Source organism: Phoca vitulina, unplaced genomic scaffold (genome assembly GCF_004348235.1).
Source record: "Phoca vitulina isolate PV1807 unplaced genomic scaffold, GSC_HSeal_1.0 scaffold41, whole genome shotgun sequence".
In the NCBI taxonomy this organism is placed as follows: Eukaryota; Metazoa; Chordata; class Mammalia; order Carnivora; family Phocidae; genus Phoca; species Phoca vitulina.
Window position 1 is genome coordinate 12113830 of NW_022589744.1, and position 17731 is coordinate 12131560.

Genomic DNA, 17731 nt, shown 5'->3' on the forward strand with positions numbered 1-17731 from the left:
TAATTTCGGTTCTACCCTTTGTCCAATATTGTAACACTGATCTTCAGAAGATGGAACTTTGTTCAAAAAGGTCTCTTAAAAAACTACTGCCTAAAAAACGCTCATAGCCCTCCGCTGTCCTTTTCCTGAGAACCTGAAGGAAGAACTTCCTTTTCTCCCACAGGAAAACCGAGGAACTCAGGGACCGCCTTGTATTGTTTGGAGAATGGCGATAAAGCCCTGGTGGGGAACAGGACAATAACATGGGGGAAGCTGGAGTCAATGAGTTTTTCCAGGCAATGTGACAACAGACCCTGAGTTCCAAAACAGCTCATTTTGACTTGAGAAGCTCCCGAAAGGAATTTTTATGAATGTCCAACTTCCTTACCTTTTGGCAGCATCAGGAGACTTAGCCACAATGACTGCATTCCTGTAATTCGGAATCTAGATTTGAAGGAAAAATAAGAAAATACTGAGAAGTTATCACAAACTAACACCTGGGTGCTGGTATGACACTTTTTCCTCTCATAACAATGATCCATACTAGCAAGCAAATAACACTAGAATTTCATGGACACGTTTAAAATTTAACACTTAACAATTAACATCATTGCAAAAGTACTGCTACTTCAAGAAGATAAAAAATAATTACTTCTTAACACCTTCATTTAAGAAAACATAAGCAAATTGCTAAAGATACTTAGAAGGAAATCCATTTTTAATGGCTTTAAAAAAATGATCCTCCATGCCTACATGCTGACCCTATCTGGCTGCCTCAGGCATTGAGACTTAAGGGAAAGATCATCTGATGTGCCTTTCAATATTGAAATCTGATACCAGAAAAAAACTACATAGGGTCTCTTTTGAGGACAATGGGTGTTTGCTGGTGGCTCCTCACTTCTTCCTGGATATACTGAAGCAGGAAAGGTGAGGCTCTAAGGTTGTCCACGGGAAAGCTGAAAAAGCCTTGTATTTCCTTTTGATGAAGATCCATAGTGATAATGTGAGTTAAACCTGAAATTTTAAAACAAAAAATTACAAAGTTCACCCCTACAAGTTAATGGCTACAGTGGACACAAATTAGACGCCCACTCCTGTTTCCTAACCGAAGATTGAAAGCAGGGAATGTATTGTGAACAAGCACATTAGTTACAGACTTCATTGGTAACCTTAACAACACTTAATGAACTAAAGAATGTTGTCAAGCCTCAGGTAAAAGAGCCTATAACCTTCCACATGGACAGAGAGCTAAAGGAGAGAAAAAAGTGCTCTCCCCTACTATCATAACTAGCTTAGTCCTGAAAATTAAGAAAAATCAGGCAGAAGCAAAAATATTAATATGGAATTAATAAACACTGAAGAAGTAATGGATGTAAACAATAGTAAGGCCTTGATTAAAGAATCTAGGAAGAAATGTTAAAGGCCTGTGGCTGGAGCAGAAGGAATAAGAACACAAAAGCAAAGTAATAGACGTATTAGAAGAAAAATCCGTATCGAAGAGTTTGGAACAATTTGTAAACGTCATAAAAGAATGAGTGAAGGAGTACTCTCATAGAACAACAATAAAGACATACTCTTATAATCAGTCGTGCTGAACAAATATAAGGTACATATATAAAAACATTGCATATGGACAAAGGTCACTGCAACCATTCTAGAACAAAGAACCAGTATTACCCGTTCCTCCCCAAACACTACACATTTTTAGAAAAAATGGAATCCAAATGTTTCTCAGGACTTGAATGTATATCAGAGTTTTTAAGTAAACATGCCAGGCAAATAAAATCCCAACTGCTATCAAGTGTTATTACATTTGGCTCATAGGCCAAAAAGTATGTTACCGCTATAAAAACACAGAATAAAAGCAATGAGAATGGGCTGCTATACAGAAGGACGGTCAGAGAGGGAGGAAAAGGAGGATTATATAAACTGGAGAAGCAGTAAAAGAAAAACCCAGTTTTAATATTATGTACATAAATAGAATCTAGCTAATAACCAAGGCAAATAGGTAAATCTACACCTGCAGCTCAAAAGATCCCATACAGACTCCAGGATCGCAGCTAGTTTTCATGAGAAGATGAGATGGCACAGAATGGTGAGAAAGCCCAGGATTAGAGAAGGGACAACGTCACTGTCAAGTAAGACAAAGAGGAAAGGAAAACTAAGAGTTTATACCTCAGCTCACATATCCCTAACCAGAACTATCAGAAGTAAACAGGAAGAAAGGAATTAGTGCACAACACTTAAAGAAAACAGAGGTCCCACATTAGCTCTCTGAGGTAGGGCCTAATCTCGTGCACAAAGAGTCCTAAATGACAGGGCGGGAACCCCGGGGCCTGTGTCCACACTCACCTGCTTTCGCCAGCATGGATGCCAGGAGCTTGCACACAATGGAACCCCTCTTCCTCATCTTGCTTTGCTTGCTGTAGGGGAAGTAAGGGATGACTCCGATAATGTTCCTGGCACAGGCAGTCTTCAGTGCGTAGGCCATGATCAGCAGCTCCATCACAGCTGTATTCACATCTCTGAAACAGGAAAAATTTGTATTTTGGGGTCAGGTTCATTGAAACGGCAGCATTTTAACCTGGGCTGCCAAGATGGGCATCATGGACATTTTGTCATCACACTAGCTGATGACGGCACCTCACCAATCCAGGGGAAAGCTTATTAGCTCTTCTTTTGAGCCGTGGTTTGCATCCGCAGTTACGTAAATCCAGTGCCCAGTTATCCACGCGCACCTTTGCCTGGATCTTCTGTCGGTGACATGGTCACTGGGGTGGCACATGAAGCAGATGCCAGCTGCCGGCCAGGGCGAGCCAACACCTGTGGCACCGTCCCAGGGACCGTAGGCTCAGGCCAGCACACCAGCCCCTCGCTTCCTATGGATGCCAAGGGAAACCCACTGCCCTGCTGTTGAGCTGCCAGGGCCAGAAAGGATTTGTTCTCTTTCTTCTTCACAGGGTAGAGGGTAGGGGGGAGGATGGGGAGGTCTTGGATCTAAGTTTTCAAAAATCTCCTCATTCCTTTTTTCTAAAGATACACAGATGCCCGACAAAGATTACCCAGAGAGACAAAGAAAGAAATATGAATCTGGAAGATATTCAAAGGAAAGGCTACTTCTGATTTTAAGGATTGCTACCCCTTGCCATGACTGATCGAGTCTAAGGTGGGCTCTGCCCTTAAAAAAGGCGAGAACCTTAGGGTGGAGGGAAGCTCATCAGTGGGGCCCTCATGAGCTGAGTGCCTTGTGTCACTTTACCCCACGTTGCCTGGAAAGGTCTGGGACTAGAGCCAAAAGTGGCCCTAATAGGATCCTCCCTGAGTTTCAAAAGAGGTGAGTTTTCAGAGAATGCAGCTCGTTGCTCCTGAGGGCGGAATGGGTAGGAGATGCAGTGGACCTGCCCTTGGGGATGGGGCCTGGCAGATGCCTCAGCCTGAGCTTGGAACAGACTCTCACAGCCAGGGAAGTGAGCTCAACGGCTGCAGTGAGGTACCCTGCCCGGGGGCCTCGTAACCCAGTTCAGATCACTTTCCCCTATCCTCCAAAGACAGGAAAAAAAAAATGGTGAGAGTCTTGAAGTCCTTCGGATACTCTTCCAATGCTCAACCTTCCCTCTCTAGCCTCTTCCCACTCCTCCTTGGATTATCCAAGAGTCCTCAAACACCCCCTCTTTTGGGTCAGGAGTGTATCTCCCTTGCCTTCCTGAGAAAGAGGATCATTTCCCATGTAGTTTCTATGTGAGGAGACTCTCAGGTGTCAGTTCTTGAATTGTCGATACATAGCAGTGAGGCTGCCCTCATTTGGAGCAAAATGGAAAGCTTGCCATCAACATAGCAGAGACTTCATAATGCTTAAGTAGTTAAATGAAATATTTATCACGAGATTGCTTTTTAGCCTGAAGGACAGAGAGACCATATCCTCCCAGTCTCCCAGTTTGTTTGCCTCTCTCTCCAAGGGCGCCCATCCTTAGTACATCTGGGAGTGAGACACTGAGACATCCTTGTCCTCTGACGGTGTTTTCCACGTCCACATTCAACTTAGAGAACTCCCAACCTCACCTTTGTAATTTGGATTTTTTGTAAGTATTTCAGAGTTCTGTCATAAAAGCGTTTTTCCCAGAGGGTAGATATGATTGATTCGGGATTTGACTTCAAGACAACTACAACATTCCTTTCGGATTGCTGACAGGTTACACTATTTTCCAGTTGTTTCCTTCCTCTGAAATATATTGGAGCATTTTTCTCCTCATCCTCCCAAATTAATAATGTCCCAAGTCTGGCATCAAAAGGTTAGAGGACACACAATCTTTTGGTAAAATCAGGACAAAACACTTACCAAACACTTTCAAGGTACTTGGGAATTCATTATACTTGGTCAATGTTAGTTCATTCATACCTTCAACAAATATTTATTGAGCAACATGAATCAGGCACAGTGTTAGGTGGTGAAGATAAAATGGCAAACAAGGCTGATTGACATCTCAAGAAAATGCCAGACACCCACACTGGACCACCCTTGTGGTAATCATCTGTCCCAAGAAGGAGCACATCTAACTCAATATTCTGCCTCCCAAAGGCTTTCATACTTGATTCCACAGCGGGGAGAGCGTCCCTTCCCCCATCACATCACCTAAACTGATGCCTTGTGGGTTCTGAATGTTCAGCTGGAAGGCTACACAGTCCTTGAAGGACAGTGTGTAAATTACTCAGGAGTCCACATCTAGACCGAACACCGGGCATCATATACACTAGAGCCGAAATCCTCTTCTGCATACAGACTGTCGGTCAATGTTAGAAATACCCAATCAGAGCTTTCTTAACCTTCCACTGGTGTGATAGCGTGTGGCAGCATAAAAGCTCCACCGCCCGTGGCTTCTTTTTTTTTTTTTTTTAAGATTTTATTTATTCATTTGACAGAGACAGCGTGAGAGGGAACACAAGCAGGGGGAGAGGGAGAGGGAGAAGCAGGCTCCCCGCGGAGCAGGGAGCCCCATGTGGGGCTCGATCCCAGACCTGAGCCGAGGCAGACGCTTAACGACTGAGCCACCCAGGCGCCCCCTGGCCATGGTTTCTTACGTCAGATGTCAATGCAACAATATACTCAGAGTTGAAGTTAATTTAATAGATTCTGGAAGAGTATCTGTCCACGTGGTGGGCTTTTAGCTGGCCTTGTGACAGCATTTATAACACACAAACATAGGCTACAATGAGGTTTCCATAGCACACCACAAGGTGGGCCCAGATAGTAAGATGTTAACTTAACAAGATGAACAATTTCGGAAGGGCCTTGATTTCAGCGTAACTTTCCTTCCATTAATTACTAATTTCTGCCATGAGGTTTCATTTTCTACTTGTTCCTTTTCCTAATGACCTATGCCAAGTGATTCAACATCCTCCAGCCCAAGGCTAAGGAAAGCCTCCCATGCCCCACCCCTTTGGTCAGGAAGGCGACAAAAGAGCCTTTGTCACATTGGCTTTCCCCATTCACTGCCAGACACTAGACAAATTGGACACCAGGCAGTTAATCTGTGAGCTAGCAGGGTGAAGAAAAGTTGGCTGGCAGCCTCTACTTTGTTTATCTGTTCCCTAAGACTGTTCCAAGTACATCCTGGCTAGTTCTTGTGGCCTTTGTATCTAAGTAGGACAATCTTAATTGTTTACCAACTGACTCGTTTTTCTTTCCCCTAAGATAAGCACATCCTATATTAAATTCGACCCTTACTGCTCTGTCATTTTTGATAGACAAAGACAAATGTAAGAAAACAGACATGGTCTATATACATCAACTGAACAGAGCGGAACTGCAAAGCGAGGCCAACACCATAGATGGAAGTCACGACGACACGATGATGGGGTAGGATTTCCCCCACCCCCGACCCCAAGAATTAATCATCTGCAACAAATAAGTTGTAAATGTGCTTTTAGTGACCCTTCTTACGTTACACCAACACACTGGAGCTTGTAACATAAACAGGGAAATTGTACTTCAAGAAACACTTGGTAAGCTTCATATCCATTTTACTTTCCTTGCTCAGTATAACTGAAAGCTCCTCGAGTGTCACACATTTCACTCATGCAACAAAATCACTTCCTTCTGAATGGCTTTTTGCCATTTCCAAATAATTAAATTCCACCCTCAGCAATCAAAAATGTACCTTGACTGGAGTGGTCACAAGAAATAGGCTGCAAGCTCTGAGTGGTTTCGGAAGGCGAGCCCCAGCACCAGAGCTATTGGGGCGGCGGCCACAGCAACGGCAATGAGGACAATGCAGCCTTACCCTTCGCCAAGGACAAAAGCCAGGGTGACAAGCACAACACCAGAGGGCAGCCTCGAGGGGTGTCCCAGGGCCCTCACTACGCAGCATTTTACTCCCGGCAAAGACCCACAGGTCTTCTCCTCCTTTCCAAGGTGCAGCATCAAGCAGAGCACTAGGCAAGAAGAACGCCATGACCAGGAGGCAACCAGCACAAAACCCAAATTGCTGGAGGACTAGAGGGCGACAGAGGAGCAGCCACCAACACTGCGCCCCATCTACCAACACTACAAAGGCCGGATCCTCGCACGCAGCAAGTTCGTTTCCTGGAATCTTCTGATCACCGCAGACAAAGAGGACGCGTGCAGGTTTTTGCTGCGGGCACCTCTGTATTGGCTACTGATGACTGACTCACCCCACCCCCCAGGGAAGGGAGGGGCTGTTGGGTCCCCTGGCGAAAACCCCCATCTCGGCTTATCTAGGTGCTTTCCAAAAACCACCTCAGGTGTGGTTGAAAGGGGGCTTGTTAAATACAAAAGACACCTTTATTGCTCTTATCCCTTAGGAAATTCCAAGGGTTTTAGGAACTCAGCACCAGGAAAGGAAGACCAAATATATATTTCTTTCTCTCTTTTTTATTTATTTTTAATTAAAGATTTTATTTACTTATTTGACAGAGACACAGCGAGAGAGGGAACACAAGCAGGGGGAGCGGGAGAGGGAGAAGCAGGCCTCCCACTGAGCAGGGAGCCCGATTCGGGGCTTGATCCCAGGACCCTGGGACCATGAACCGAGCAAAAGGCAGACGCCTAACAACTGAGCCACCCAGGCGTCTCTTTAAATTAATTAATTAAATGGGCGCCTGGGTGGCTCAGTTGGTTAAGCGACTGCCTTCGGCTCAGGTCATGATCCCGGAGTCCCGGGATCGAGTCCCACATCGGGCTCCCTGCTCAGCGGGGGGGTCTGCTTCTCCCTCTGACCCTCTTCCCGCTCGTGCTCTCTGTCTCTCATTCTCTCTCTCTCAAATAAATAAATAAAATATTTTTAAAATTAATTAATTAATTAATTATTTACAGTTTAAGTAGGCTCCACACCCAAAGTGGGGATCAAACTCACAACCTTGCGATCATGCTCTACCGACTGAGCCAGCCAGGTTCCCCCAAATATGTTTCTTATTACAAGTCACATTGTCACTGAGGCTCAGAATAGCTTCCAAGCCCGATGTGGTTTAAGGATGAAAGATGATACATGTAAGTGGGTGCACACTGCTGGTGTTCAGCGCCATTCTTATTAGTGACAGTCTCAGGAATCTAAATTAACCAAGACATGAAGGTCTGCATTTTTCAAAGACACACATAGCCTAACTACCCCATTCCCTGGGAGGGGATGAGAGGAGATAATCCCACAGGGAAGGTCACCCTCAGGTAGGCTAGGATTTCCCCTAAGGGAAGGGGTGGCAGATGCTATCTACAATAGACAGCTAGAAATGGGCCACTGTGCAAAGAAAAAAAAAAATACAGTGCAATCAAAAGCTAATAATGTACTATATGCTGACTAACTGAACATAAATAAATAAAGTGAAAAACTGTCTTGATGGGTACAAATCGGCAGCAGTTATGCATTATATTTAACAACAAAAAGCTTTTTAGCAGAGAGGAGCAGACATGGACTAGGTTCAGTGCATATGGAGGTAAGGAAGGTATTTCTCCCCTTGAGTGGTTTAAGCTTGGAGAGGAAGATCCATAGTACAATGTGACAAACAGGGTAGGAATGTTAAAAGCCTACAACTGGATTTTGGTAAGCATTCAGTTGAACATGCAAACATATTTATAGTGAAAGAAAACTCAATTGTTGTTTATATGATAACATAGTGACTTGCATCACTAAGATTTTTAGAGGAAAAGGGATACATAAAGTAGTGCTGACTCTTACCTGGGTATTGTCTGTATAATGAAAATATCTTGGCCACGAACAGACTCTTTTATTTCAACTCTTGTTTCTGAAAAATAAAAAAGTTCTATTGTTTAAGAAAAGCACTTCATGATACAATAATTAGGCAGCAGTTGGAGGGAGTAGAGATGAATCTAAACCAACACTTCATCTAGTGCACCAAAATAAATTCTCAATAGATCTCAGAATGACACGTATACAAAAAATGTGAAGCTAAAGGGAAAATAAGCCAAAAATATGCCAAAAGGCAAAAGTAACACCAACAGGTCCACAGAAAATCTCAAGGTTCAAAAAAGAAAATCCAACACCAAAATAAAGACGAGAGGCTTGGGGAAACGTCTACAGCAAATAAGGAGGTCAAAGGTTCACATCCTTCTTTCAACAAATGCCAAGGCCTCCTCTATGTCAGGCCCTGTCCTTGGGGTCCCAAAGTGGAGGACCCGGACCAAGTGGATGAAGACCGACCCAGGAGAGACAACGCAATGCCAAAGGCTGGCAGACTCTTCAGGCCAATGTGCCAGAAAAAGACCAAGAGATGGGGTACCTGGCTGGCTCAGTTGGGAGAGTAGGCAACTCTTGATTTCAGGATTAAGAGTTCAAGCCCAATATTGGGCGTGGAGCCTACTTAAAAAAAAAAAAACAAAAACAAAAAGAGGGGCGCCTGGGTGGCTCAGCTGGTTGAACGTCTGACTCTTGGTGTCAGCTCAGGTGGTGATCTCATGGGTCGTGGGATCGAGCCCTGCATCGGGGTTCCTGCTCGGTGGGGAGTCTGCTTGAGGATTCTCTCCTTCTGCCCCTCACTCCATTCGTGCACACTCTCTCTAATAAATAAATCTTATTATTATTTTTTTTTTAAGATTTTATTTATTTATTTGACAGAGAGACACAGCGAGAGAGGGAACACAAGCAGGGGGAGTGGGAGAGGGAGAAGCAGGCTTCCTGCGGAGCAGGGAGCCCGATGCGGGGCTCGATCCCAGGACCCTGGGATCATGACCCGAGCCGAAGGCAGACGCTTAACGACTGAGCCACCCAGGCGCCCCTAATAAATAAATCTTAAAAAAAAGAAAAAGACCAGGAGAGAGAATAATAGGGCTGGGAACGATGGCCTCACCGCAAGCTGGAACGTGTACCAAGGGAGGGAGCACGGAACATGCAGAGATATGGGGGCAGAGTGTGCCACGCGGAGGGCTAGCCAGTTACCTGCTTGGAAAACGCAGTGAATGAGGAGGAGAGAGAGGTCAGGTAGCCAGTGGGGGCCAGACCATGCAGGAGTCTGGACTTCATTGTAAGGGTGACAGGAGAGCCACTGGGGGAGGAGTTGAGGATGGGAGGGGGTGTGATCTCTGACTGCTGTGTGAAGAAAGCTGGAGGGCGACAGTGGCACAGGAAGGCTACCCTAGTTGGTTCTGCAGGAGTCCCGGCAAGCAAGGACAGTGGTCCAGACCGGAGGGCGGCAGCGGAGGTGTGAGAAGCCGACAGACTGAAGGTGTATTCGTGAGTCACAGCACACATGTCAGACAGGATGGATGATAAGCAGTGAGGGCAGAGCTCAGATCCCAAAGGGCCCTGTGTGGATGCTAAGGAGACTGGACTCTAGCCTGCAGGATTTCAGCAGTGATAAGTCAAAAACATTTGCATTTTGGAAACACCTTGGTGGAGGTGAGTAGAATGGCCTAGGGAGACTGAAAATGGAGGCAAGAAGGCCTGTTAACAAGCTACTGTAACAGCCAGAGAGAGGGAGAGAAGGAGAGGGGAGGAGAGGGAAGGAGAGGGAGGAAGGGAGAAGAGGCCTAGAACAGTGATGGAAGGATGGAGAAAAAGGTCTTCATTTTTTTTAAAGATGTTTTAAAGATTTATTTATTTATTTGAGAGAGAGAGAGTGTGCAAGCAGGGAGAGAAGAGAAAGAATCTCAAGCAGGCCCCTAGCTGAGCACAAAGCCTGAGGCAGGTTCAATCCCAGGACCCCAAGATCATGACCTGAGCCAAAACCAAAAGTCGGAGGCTTAACTGACTGAGCCACCCAGGCATCCTGATAAAAGTCTTCATTAGGGCGCCTGGGTGGCTCAGTTGGTTAAGCGACTGCCTTCGGCTCAGGTCATGATCCCAGGGTCCTGGGATCGAGTCCCGCATCGGGCTCCCTGCTCAGCGGGGAGCCTGCTTCTCCCTCTGACCCTATCCCCTCTCATGCTGTTTCTCTCTCTCTCTCTCTGTCTCTCTCTCAAATAAATAAATAAATAATTAAATATTAAAAAAAAAAAAAAAAAAAGGGGCGCCTGGGTGGCTCAGTCGTTAAGCGTCTGCCTTCGGCTCAGGTCATGATCCCAGGGTCCTGGGATCGAGCCCCGCATCGGGCTCCCTGCTCCGCGGGAAGCCTGCTTCTCCCTCCCCCACTACCCCTGCTTGTGTTCCCTCTCTCGCTGTGTCTTTCTCTGTCAAATAAATAAATAAAATCTTTAAAAAAAAAAAAAAGTCTTCATTAAACCATCTTCTCCTCCTCTGGTGCTTATTTTCAGGAGATTCCCAAATGCCATCACCATAAATTAAGATCGTTATTGCTAAATAGACTAGCTCACCTATCTGCATTCACCATTAGGGGTTTTTTGTTTTTAAAGATTTATTTGAGAGAGAGAGAAGAGAGAGAGGGCAGGAGGAGGGGCAGAGGGAGAGGAAGAGAGAATCTCAAGCAGATCCCACCCACTGAGCACGACTCGGGGCTGAATCTCACCACCCTGAGATCATGATCTGAGCAGAAATCGAGTCGGACACTTGATGGACTGAGCCACCCAGGTGCCCCCACCTTTAGGTTTTTAAATACCAACATCTCCTGTCTTGGCAGTAGATAAATTTTCTAGTCACCAAGTAGAAAGTTACTAAGTATGGGGACGCCTGGCTGGCTCTGTCAGAGGAGCATGGGACTCTTGATCTTGGGGTCCTGAGTTCAAACCCCACATGGGTTGTAGAGATTACTTAAATAAAACTTAAAAAAAAAGTTACTAAGTGTGGAAGCTGGCTGAAGGATATCTAGGGGCTAATTATAACACACATGGAACTTATAACATCCTGGGTGTTAAGTGCTTTCCACTAAACTATCCATTAAGTTACCTTTCCCTTTTCAAATACCTTGTTTTTTTAGATCCCTGAACATCATTATGTCTTAGTAATTTATCAGAGATAGTTAATACCTTAGAAAGAAAAAAGGAAGCACAGGGTCATAAACCTAGGTTTCAACTTTGCAAAAATAGCTCCAAATTATTTTATATTAACTTGTCTCCGCAGGGCATTATAGTCTGAAGTATGTGGCCCCACTAGGGAGACTGATGATGCAGCATTTCCTAGGACACTGGCCATCAACAAAGGGCTTTCAAGCATTATCGTTTAATGTTACAATTTTCCACAGAAATGCAGACAGCAGCAAAAATGGGTTATCAACCCAGGATGAGAGTCTACAAGAGACCTGAGAGCAAAATTTGCGGATGAAAGAACTCAAAGATGGTTTTTCAGTAAGTCATTACTACCTGGTAACAGACTGCTCTTGATACCAGTTGATGACCTAATGAGACAGATAAATGTAAAAGGTATTTATCAAATGTAGCCCAATATAGAAGAAAAAAACATATTCTCTACATCTCTCCTTTTTTCATTGTAAAATGACAGGACACTTGCATTATCTTGGGAAGAGGGGAAGGAGACTAAGAAAGAGAACAAAGAAAGAGAACAAAGAAAGAAATCAAGACTTGGAGGGAAGTAGAGCGTAATGGCTTAGACCTGATGTTAAAGAGAAAAATGTTTTTGTGTTGCACGTAATATCTGCCTTTTAAAAACATATCTGTTGACTAAACAGAGAACAAAGGATGTTTAAGAAATCATTTTAACTCACCTCCATTGGTCTCTTGATAGACCACAGATTTCCCCAATTCAGCACCAAGACGCCTATGGGGGGGGAAAAGGCAATTAAGAATGCTCTTTAAAAAAAACCCTCCAGTTCATATGCGTAGTTTAACAAAAAGGCTAAAATAACTAGACCAGCATTCTTTCCCAAAAAAACAGAAAGTTCAGAAAGTTTAACGCATTAAGAACTACACATCGGGCGCCTGGGTGGCTCAGTTGGTTAAGCGACTGCCTTCAGCTCAGGTCGTGATCCTGGAGTCCCGGGATCGAGTCCCACATCGGGCTCCCTGCTCAGCAGGGGGTCTGCTTCTCCCTCTGACCCTCTTCCCTCTCGTGCTCTCTGTCTCTCATTCTCTCTCAAATAAATAAATAAAAAATCTTTAAAAAAAAAAAAAAAAGAACTACACATCTACTACCCCTCCACAAGCAGCTTCAAGCGCCCACCACTTTGTGACACCCTCCTCTACCGGGGTCTGCGGCCAAAGTTTCATGTCCAGTTCATTGTTTTCTGAATCATAACGGTCTTGCAAAATCATTCCCACACAAACGCCTGGTTATTAGCACTAGTTGCAAAACCACAAGCCAGAGGTAAAGGCCTCAACTGTCAAAAGCATATAGACTTTATAGAGTATATAAATATATACTTCATATATATAGACTTTATAGAGTATATATAGAAGTATATAGACATTAACCAAATGCGGTGTGAATCTTGTTTGGATCCTGATTAGAACAAACCAAGTATAAAAAGCCTTTTTTGAGAGAGTGCGGGAAATATGAACAAGGATCAATATTAAATGATATTAAGGAATTGGGCGCCTGGGTGGCTCAGTTGATTAAGCGACTGCCTTCGGCTCAGGTCATGATCCTGGAGTCCATGGATCGAGTCCCGCATCGGGCTCCCTGCTCTGCAGGGAGTCTGCTTCTCCCTCTGACCCTCCCCCCTCTCATGTGCTCTCTCTCATTCTCTCTCTCTCAAATAAATAAATAAAATCTTAAAAAAAAAAAAAATGATATTAAGGAATTAACGGCATCAAAGATTTTATTTTTAAGTGAGCTCTACACCCAACGTGGGGCTTAAACTCACGACCTGGAGATCAAGAGCTGCATGATCTACCGACTGAGCCAGCCAGGCGCCCCGTGGTCATTTTTTTTAATTATCAGCTAGCATTACCACTTTTTTTTTTTTTTTTAAAGATTTTATTTATTTATTTGAGAGAGAATGAGAGACAGAGAGCACGAGAGGGAAGGGGGTCAGAGGGAGAAGCAGACCCCCCAGCTGAGCAGGGAGCCTGATGTGGGACTCGATCCCGGGACTCCAGGATCATGACCTGAGCCGAAGGCAGTTGCTTAATCAACTGAGCCACCCAGGCGCCCCTAGCATTACCACTTTGACCAGTGAAATATTATGACGCGGGGATGGAATCTGTTTAGAAATACTCCAGCCAGGTATGCCGTGGAGCAGTGAGCAAGGACATGGGGTTTGAGGTTTGTATTGACAGGGACTACCACGGCTTTCAGGGCTTTGATAACACCTCAGATGCAAGGCCTTCTGGCCAAGTGTCCGCCGTTTCAGACCGTGGAGCGTTCTTGTACCCCGGCGGGGAGCAGCTTTTTCTCAAGTCTGCTGTGGCTGAACCAAGAAAGGAGACATACATAGATTTCTACAGAAATTACGATTCCATGATCGATTTTGAGATGAAGAAGGCTGGTATCTTTCAGAGTGCAAAGTGATGTTGGAACATAAAGAATTTCTTTTTTTTTTTTTTTTTTTAAGATTTTATTTTATTTATTTGACAGAGAGAGAGAGAGACACAGCCAGAGAGGGAACACAAGCAGGGGGAGTGGGAGAGGGAGAAGCAGGCTTCCCGCTGAGCAGGGGGCCCGATGCGGGGCTTGATCCCAGGACCCTGGGATCATGACCTGAGCTGAAGGCAGACGCTTAACGACTGAGCCACCCAGGCGCCCCGGAACATAAAGAATTTCTTTGGGTTGCGTTCCATGAAGTCTGTCACTGACCTGTGTTCCCCAACTATGAAACATGAATCCTGGGGTATGAAATAGTTTCTCTTGATAAATAAACAATTAACAAGTAGTGTGCATAATATAAATAAAAAAATAAACTTATTCCAGTCAGGTCTACAATGGAATACTATTCAGCCTTAAAAAGGAATGAAATTCTGATACATGCTATAATATGAACCCTGAAAAAATTATTATTCTAAGTCAGACACAAAAGACAAATATTGCATGATTCCATTTATAAGAGGTACTCAGAAATAGGCAAATTCAGACACAGAAAGTAGAACAGAAATTACCAGGGACTGGGAGGGAAGGGATTGGGGAGTTAGTTGGATATGGAGTTTCTGTTTGGCATAATGAAAAAGTTCTGGAAACGGATCTTGGTGACAGTTATACACTGTAGATGTACTTAATGCCACTGAATTATACACTTAAAAATGGTTAAATGGGGGGCGCCTGGGTGGCTCAGTCGTTAAGCGTCTGCCTTCGGCTCAGGTCATGATCCCAGGGTCCTGGGATCGAGCCCCGCATCAGGCTCCCTGCTCCTCCGGAAGCCTGCTTCTCCTTCTCCCACTCCCCCTGCTTGTGTTCCCTCTCTGGCTGTCTTTCTCTCTGTCAAATAAAAAAAAACCTTTAAAATAAAAAAAAATAAAAAATGGTTAAATGGTACATTTTATGTTACGTATATTTTACCATAATTAAAAAAAAAATACTCCTTAGGGTGCCTGGATGGCTCAGTCAGTAAGCATGTAACTCTTGATCTCCTGGTCATGAGTTCAAGCCCCATGTTGGGTATAGAGCTTACTTAACAAAAAAAACAAAACTCCAGCCAAAAAAAGGTGAGAGATGGGGAAAATAAATGAAATAAGATTAACAAAAAGTTGCTAAATTGAAACTGGATGAAGGATACTGGGGGTTCTTTTTTTTTTTTAAAGACTTTATTTATTTGACAGAGAAACACAGCTAGAGAGGGAATACAAGCAGGGGGAGCGGGAGAGGGAGAAGCAGGCCTCCCGCCGAGCAGGGAGCTGGATGCGGGGCTCGACCCCAGAATCCCAGGACCACGAACTGAGCCGAAGGCAGACGCCCAACAACTGAGGCACCCAGGCGCCCCACTGGGGGTTAATTCTAACACACGTGTAACTTATACACATCCTGGGAATGTAACCCACCTAACTTTTTTATTGATTAAAGTGCATAACCAAAAAAGTTTGTGAAAATTCCTCCTTGGAAGTTCAGATCCAAAAGCAATCAGGAAATAAAATATCATAACCTCAGGGACCTTCAAAGTTTGCCTAGTGGTAAAGGCCTTTTTTCAAAGAAAATCTTACTCAGAAACTCCATATATGAAACAGATAAAGGAAGTATTTACAAATATTATTTACAGTAATTTAAAACATTTCTGGAACAAGGTAGGGAAGAACCTAATATTTAAAAAGCAAGGGCACCTGGGTGGCTCAGTTGCTTAAGCGACTGCCTTCGGCTCAGGTCATGATCCTGGAGTCCAGGGATCGAGTCCCACATCGGGCTCCCTGCTGGGCGGGGAGTCTGCTTCTCCCTCTGACCCTCCCCCCTCTCATGTGCTCTCTCTCATTCTCTCTCTCAAATAAATAAATAAAATCTTAAAAAAAAAAAAAAAAAGCAAAACAATTGACCTTTTAAATGTGCCCTCCTCCCTCAGCAAGGTCACTGTCATAAATCTGACCCAAAATAAACAAATATGAGCTTTACATTTAAAGTTAGCATTTTAGGGGCGCCTGGGTGGCTCAGTTGGTTAAGCAACTGCCTTCGGCTCAGGTCATGATCCTGGAGTCCCAGGATTGAGTCCCGCATCGGACTCCCTGCTCAGCGGGGAGTCTGCTTCTCCCTCTGATCCTCCCCCTCTCATGCTCTCTGTCTCCCATTCTCTCTCTCAGATAAATAAATAAAAAATCTTTAAAAAATAAAAAATAAAGTTAGCATTTTAATTGGCCTCAAAAAGCCAGACATTTATCAGGGGTTAGAAACAGAAACTAGGTAGTAGGTTGCAAAAGGATTTACTCTTCTGAACTCACTTAAAACTCCAACTGAAAAGAACATAGGTATTACTGAGAAAATATGACTAAAGTTTCCCTTCCACATTTCCATCTAGAATCTAAAAACCGATTCTTGCAATTATTTATCAACTCCGAAAAACCCAGAGGAACTCTAATGTAAATCGCTTAAGATACAAAAATGACTTTGAATGTTAAAAAACAAGCTATTCATTTTATATCTTGCGTTTGTCACAAGTTTATCTGGAACGGGCTCCTAAGGCCCTTCCTTTACATAGAGCTCTGGGACTCTCCAACAGAGCCAACTAGAAAAGAGGTATTTTTCAGAGGGCCACTGTGAGCCTCTGCTCTGCTACATGCTTTATCGTCATTATTTTGTTCGTGCTCACGATGTTCCTGCCCAGTTAGAGAGCACCGTCCTTATCTTACCAGTGAAATTCAGGAAAATCAAGTCTCTTGCCCAGTGCCACAGGGCTAGTAAGGGGCAAGACCGAAAAGGCATCTCAGAGCTGTCGGACCCCAGAAGCCACTTGAGATCACTGGCTTCCTTGGGTTAAAAACATACGGAGAGGCAAAGACTTTAAATGATCGAGTCTAAAGTCGACTTAGGAAATACGATCAGACTTATCATTTCTACCACTAACTCCGAGAAATCTGTTCCCCTGGAGTCGCCTTGCTCTCACTGCCCTCCCCTCCACCTCTGCTTCATTGGGGCATCGGGTGCCTTCCACCCGCAAGGCCTCGCAGCCGCCCCCCTAGTGCCGCCGTCCCCCAAGTGTGGCAGGTCCCCTGGCGCCGCCAGGCCCGGTCGTGCGTGTCACAGCTCCGGGACCCGCGGGCCTCGGGCCCACCGAGGAGACCTGGGGGTGGGGGCGACCTGTCTCCGGGGTCAACTCCCGCCGTGGGACAGGGAGCCGCGCCCAGAGCCCCCCGGTCCAGGCGCTTCCCCCGGGGCTGACGACAGCCTCCCCCCACCCCGGCCCGGGAAGTGCGAGTGGGGCGAGGGAGAGAGGGCGAGCGGTGCAAGGAGCCCGGCGCGGGGAGAAGTCAGAGTCGGCCGACCGCGTCCCCGCTGCAGAAGGGCCACCCGCGAGAGTCGGCCCGGTCCAGAACCCGCAGGACCGTGACTCCGCGGCCCGGGTGCAGGGCGACGCGGAGGGAAGGGGCGCCGGGACACCCCCCGGTCAGGGCCCCGCCCCCGCCCCCTTACTCGGTGATGCGCTTGGCCAGCTCGGTGCAGGCGGCCGTGGAGTTGGCCGAGAAGACTCGGTAGCCGGTGCGGGCGGCGTTCATGGCCGGGCGGGCGGCGGGGCGGGCTCGCGGGGCGCGGAGGGTCGAGGACGCGGAGAGCGGGGGCAGCAGCAGCAGCTTCTTGGGCATCGTCCGGCCCGAGGCGCGGTTACGGCCGGCCCGCGCCCGGAGCGGCTCTGACCCAGGCGGTCGCGAGGCGCGGGGTCCGGCTGGGGAAGGCGCCGAGACGCCAGGCACGGGAGGGGAGAGGCCCGAGACCCTCACGGTCCTCGTACCCGAGGCCGCCAAGGGCTGGGGCGGAACCCACGCTCGCCGCGCCCGGCGTATCGGCCGCCTCAGAGCCAGCGGCGAGGA

The 17731-nt window shown here is 45.9% G+C and overlaps 1 protein-coding gene across 1 annotated transcript in view; it reads right to left on the reverse strand.

Moving 5' to 3' along the window:
• The window catches only part of PRPSAP1 (phosphoribosyl pyrophosphate synthetase associated protein 1), a 28711-nt gene extending 10980 nt beyond the window's left edge, over window positions 1–17731 (reverse strand). The window contains exons 1-6 of the mRNA XM_032429657.1: window positions 17337–17731; window positions 12061–12113; window positions 8166–8232; window positions 2332–2504; window positions 878–993; window positions 368–423 (exon numbers count right to left, since the gene is read on the reverse strand). Of these exons, the coding sequence (XP_032285548.1) occupies window positions 368–423; window positions 878–993; window positions 2332–2504; window positions 8166–8232; window positions 12061–12113; window positions 17337–17506 (635 nt within the window). The 5' untranslated portion in view covers window positions 17507–17731. The remainder of the gene's footprint in view (window positions 1–367; window positions 424–877; window positions 994–2331; window positions 2505–8165; window positions 8233–12060; window positions 12114–17336) is intronic.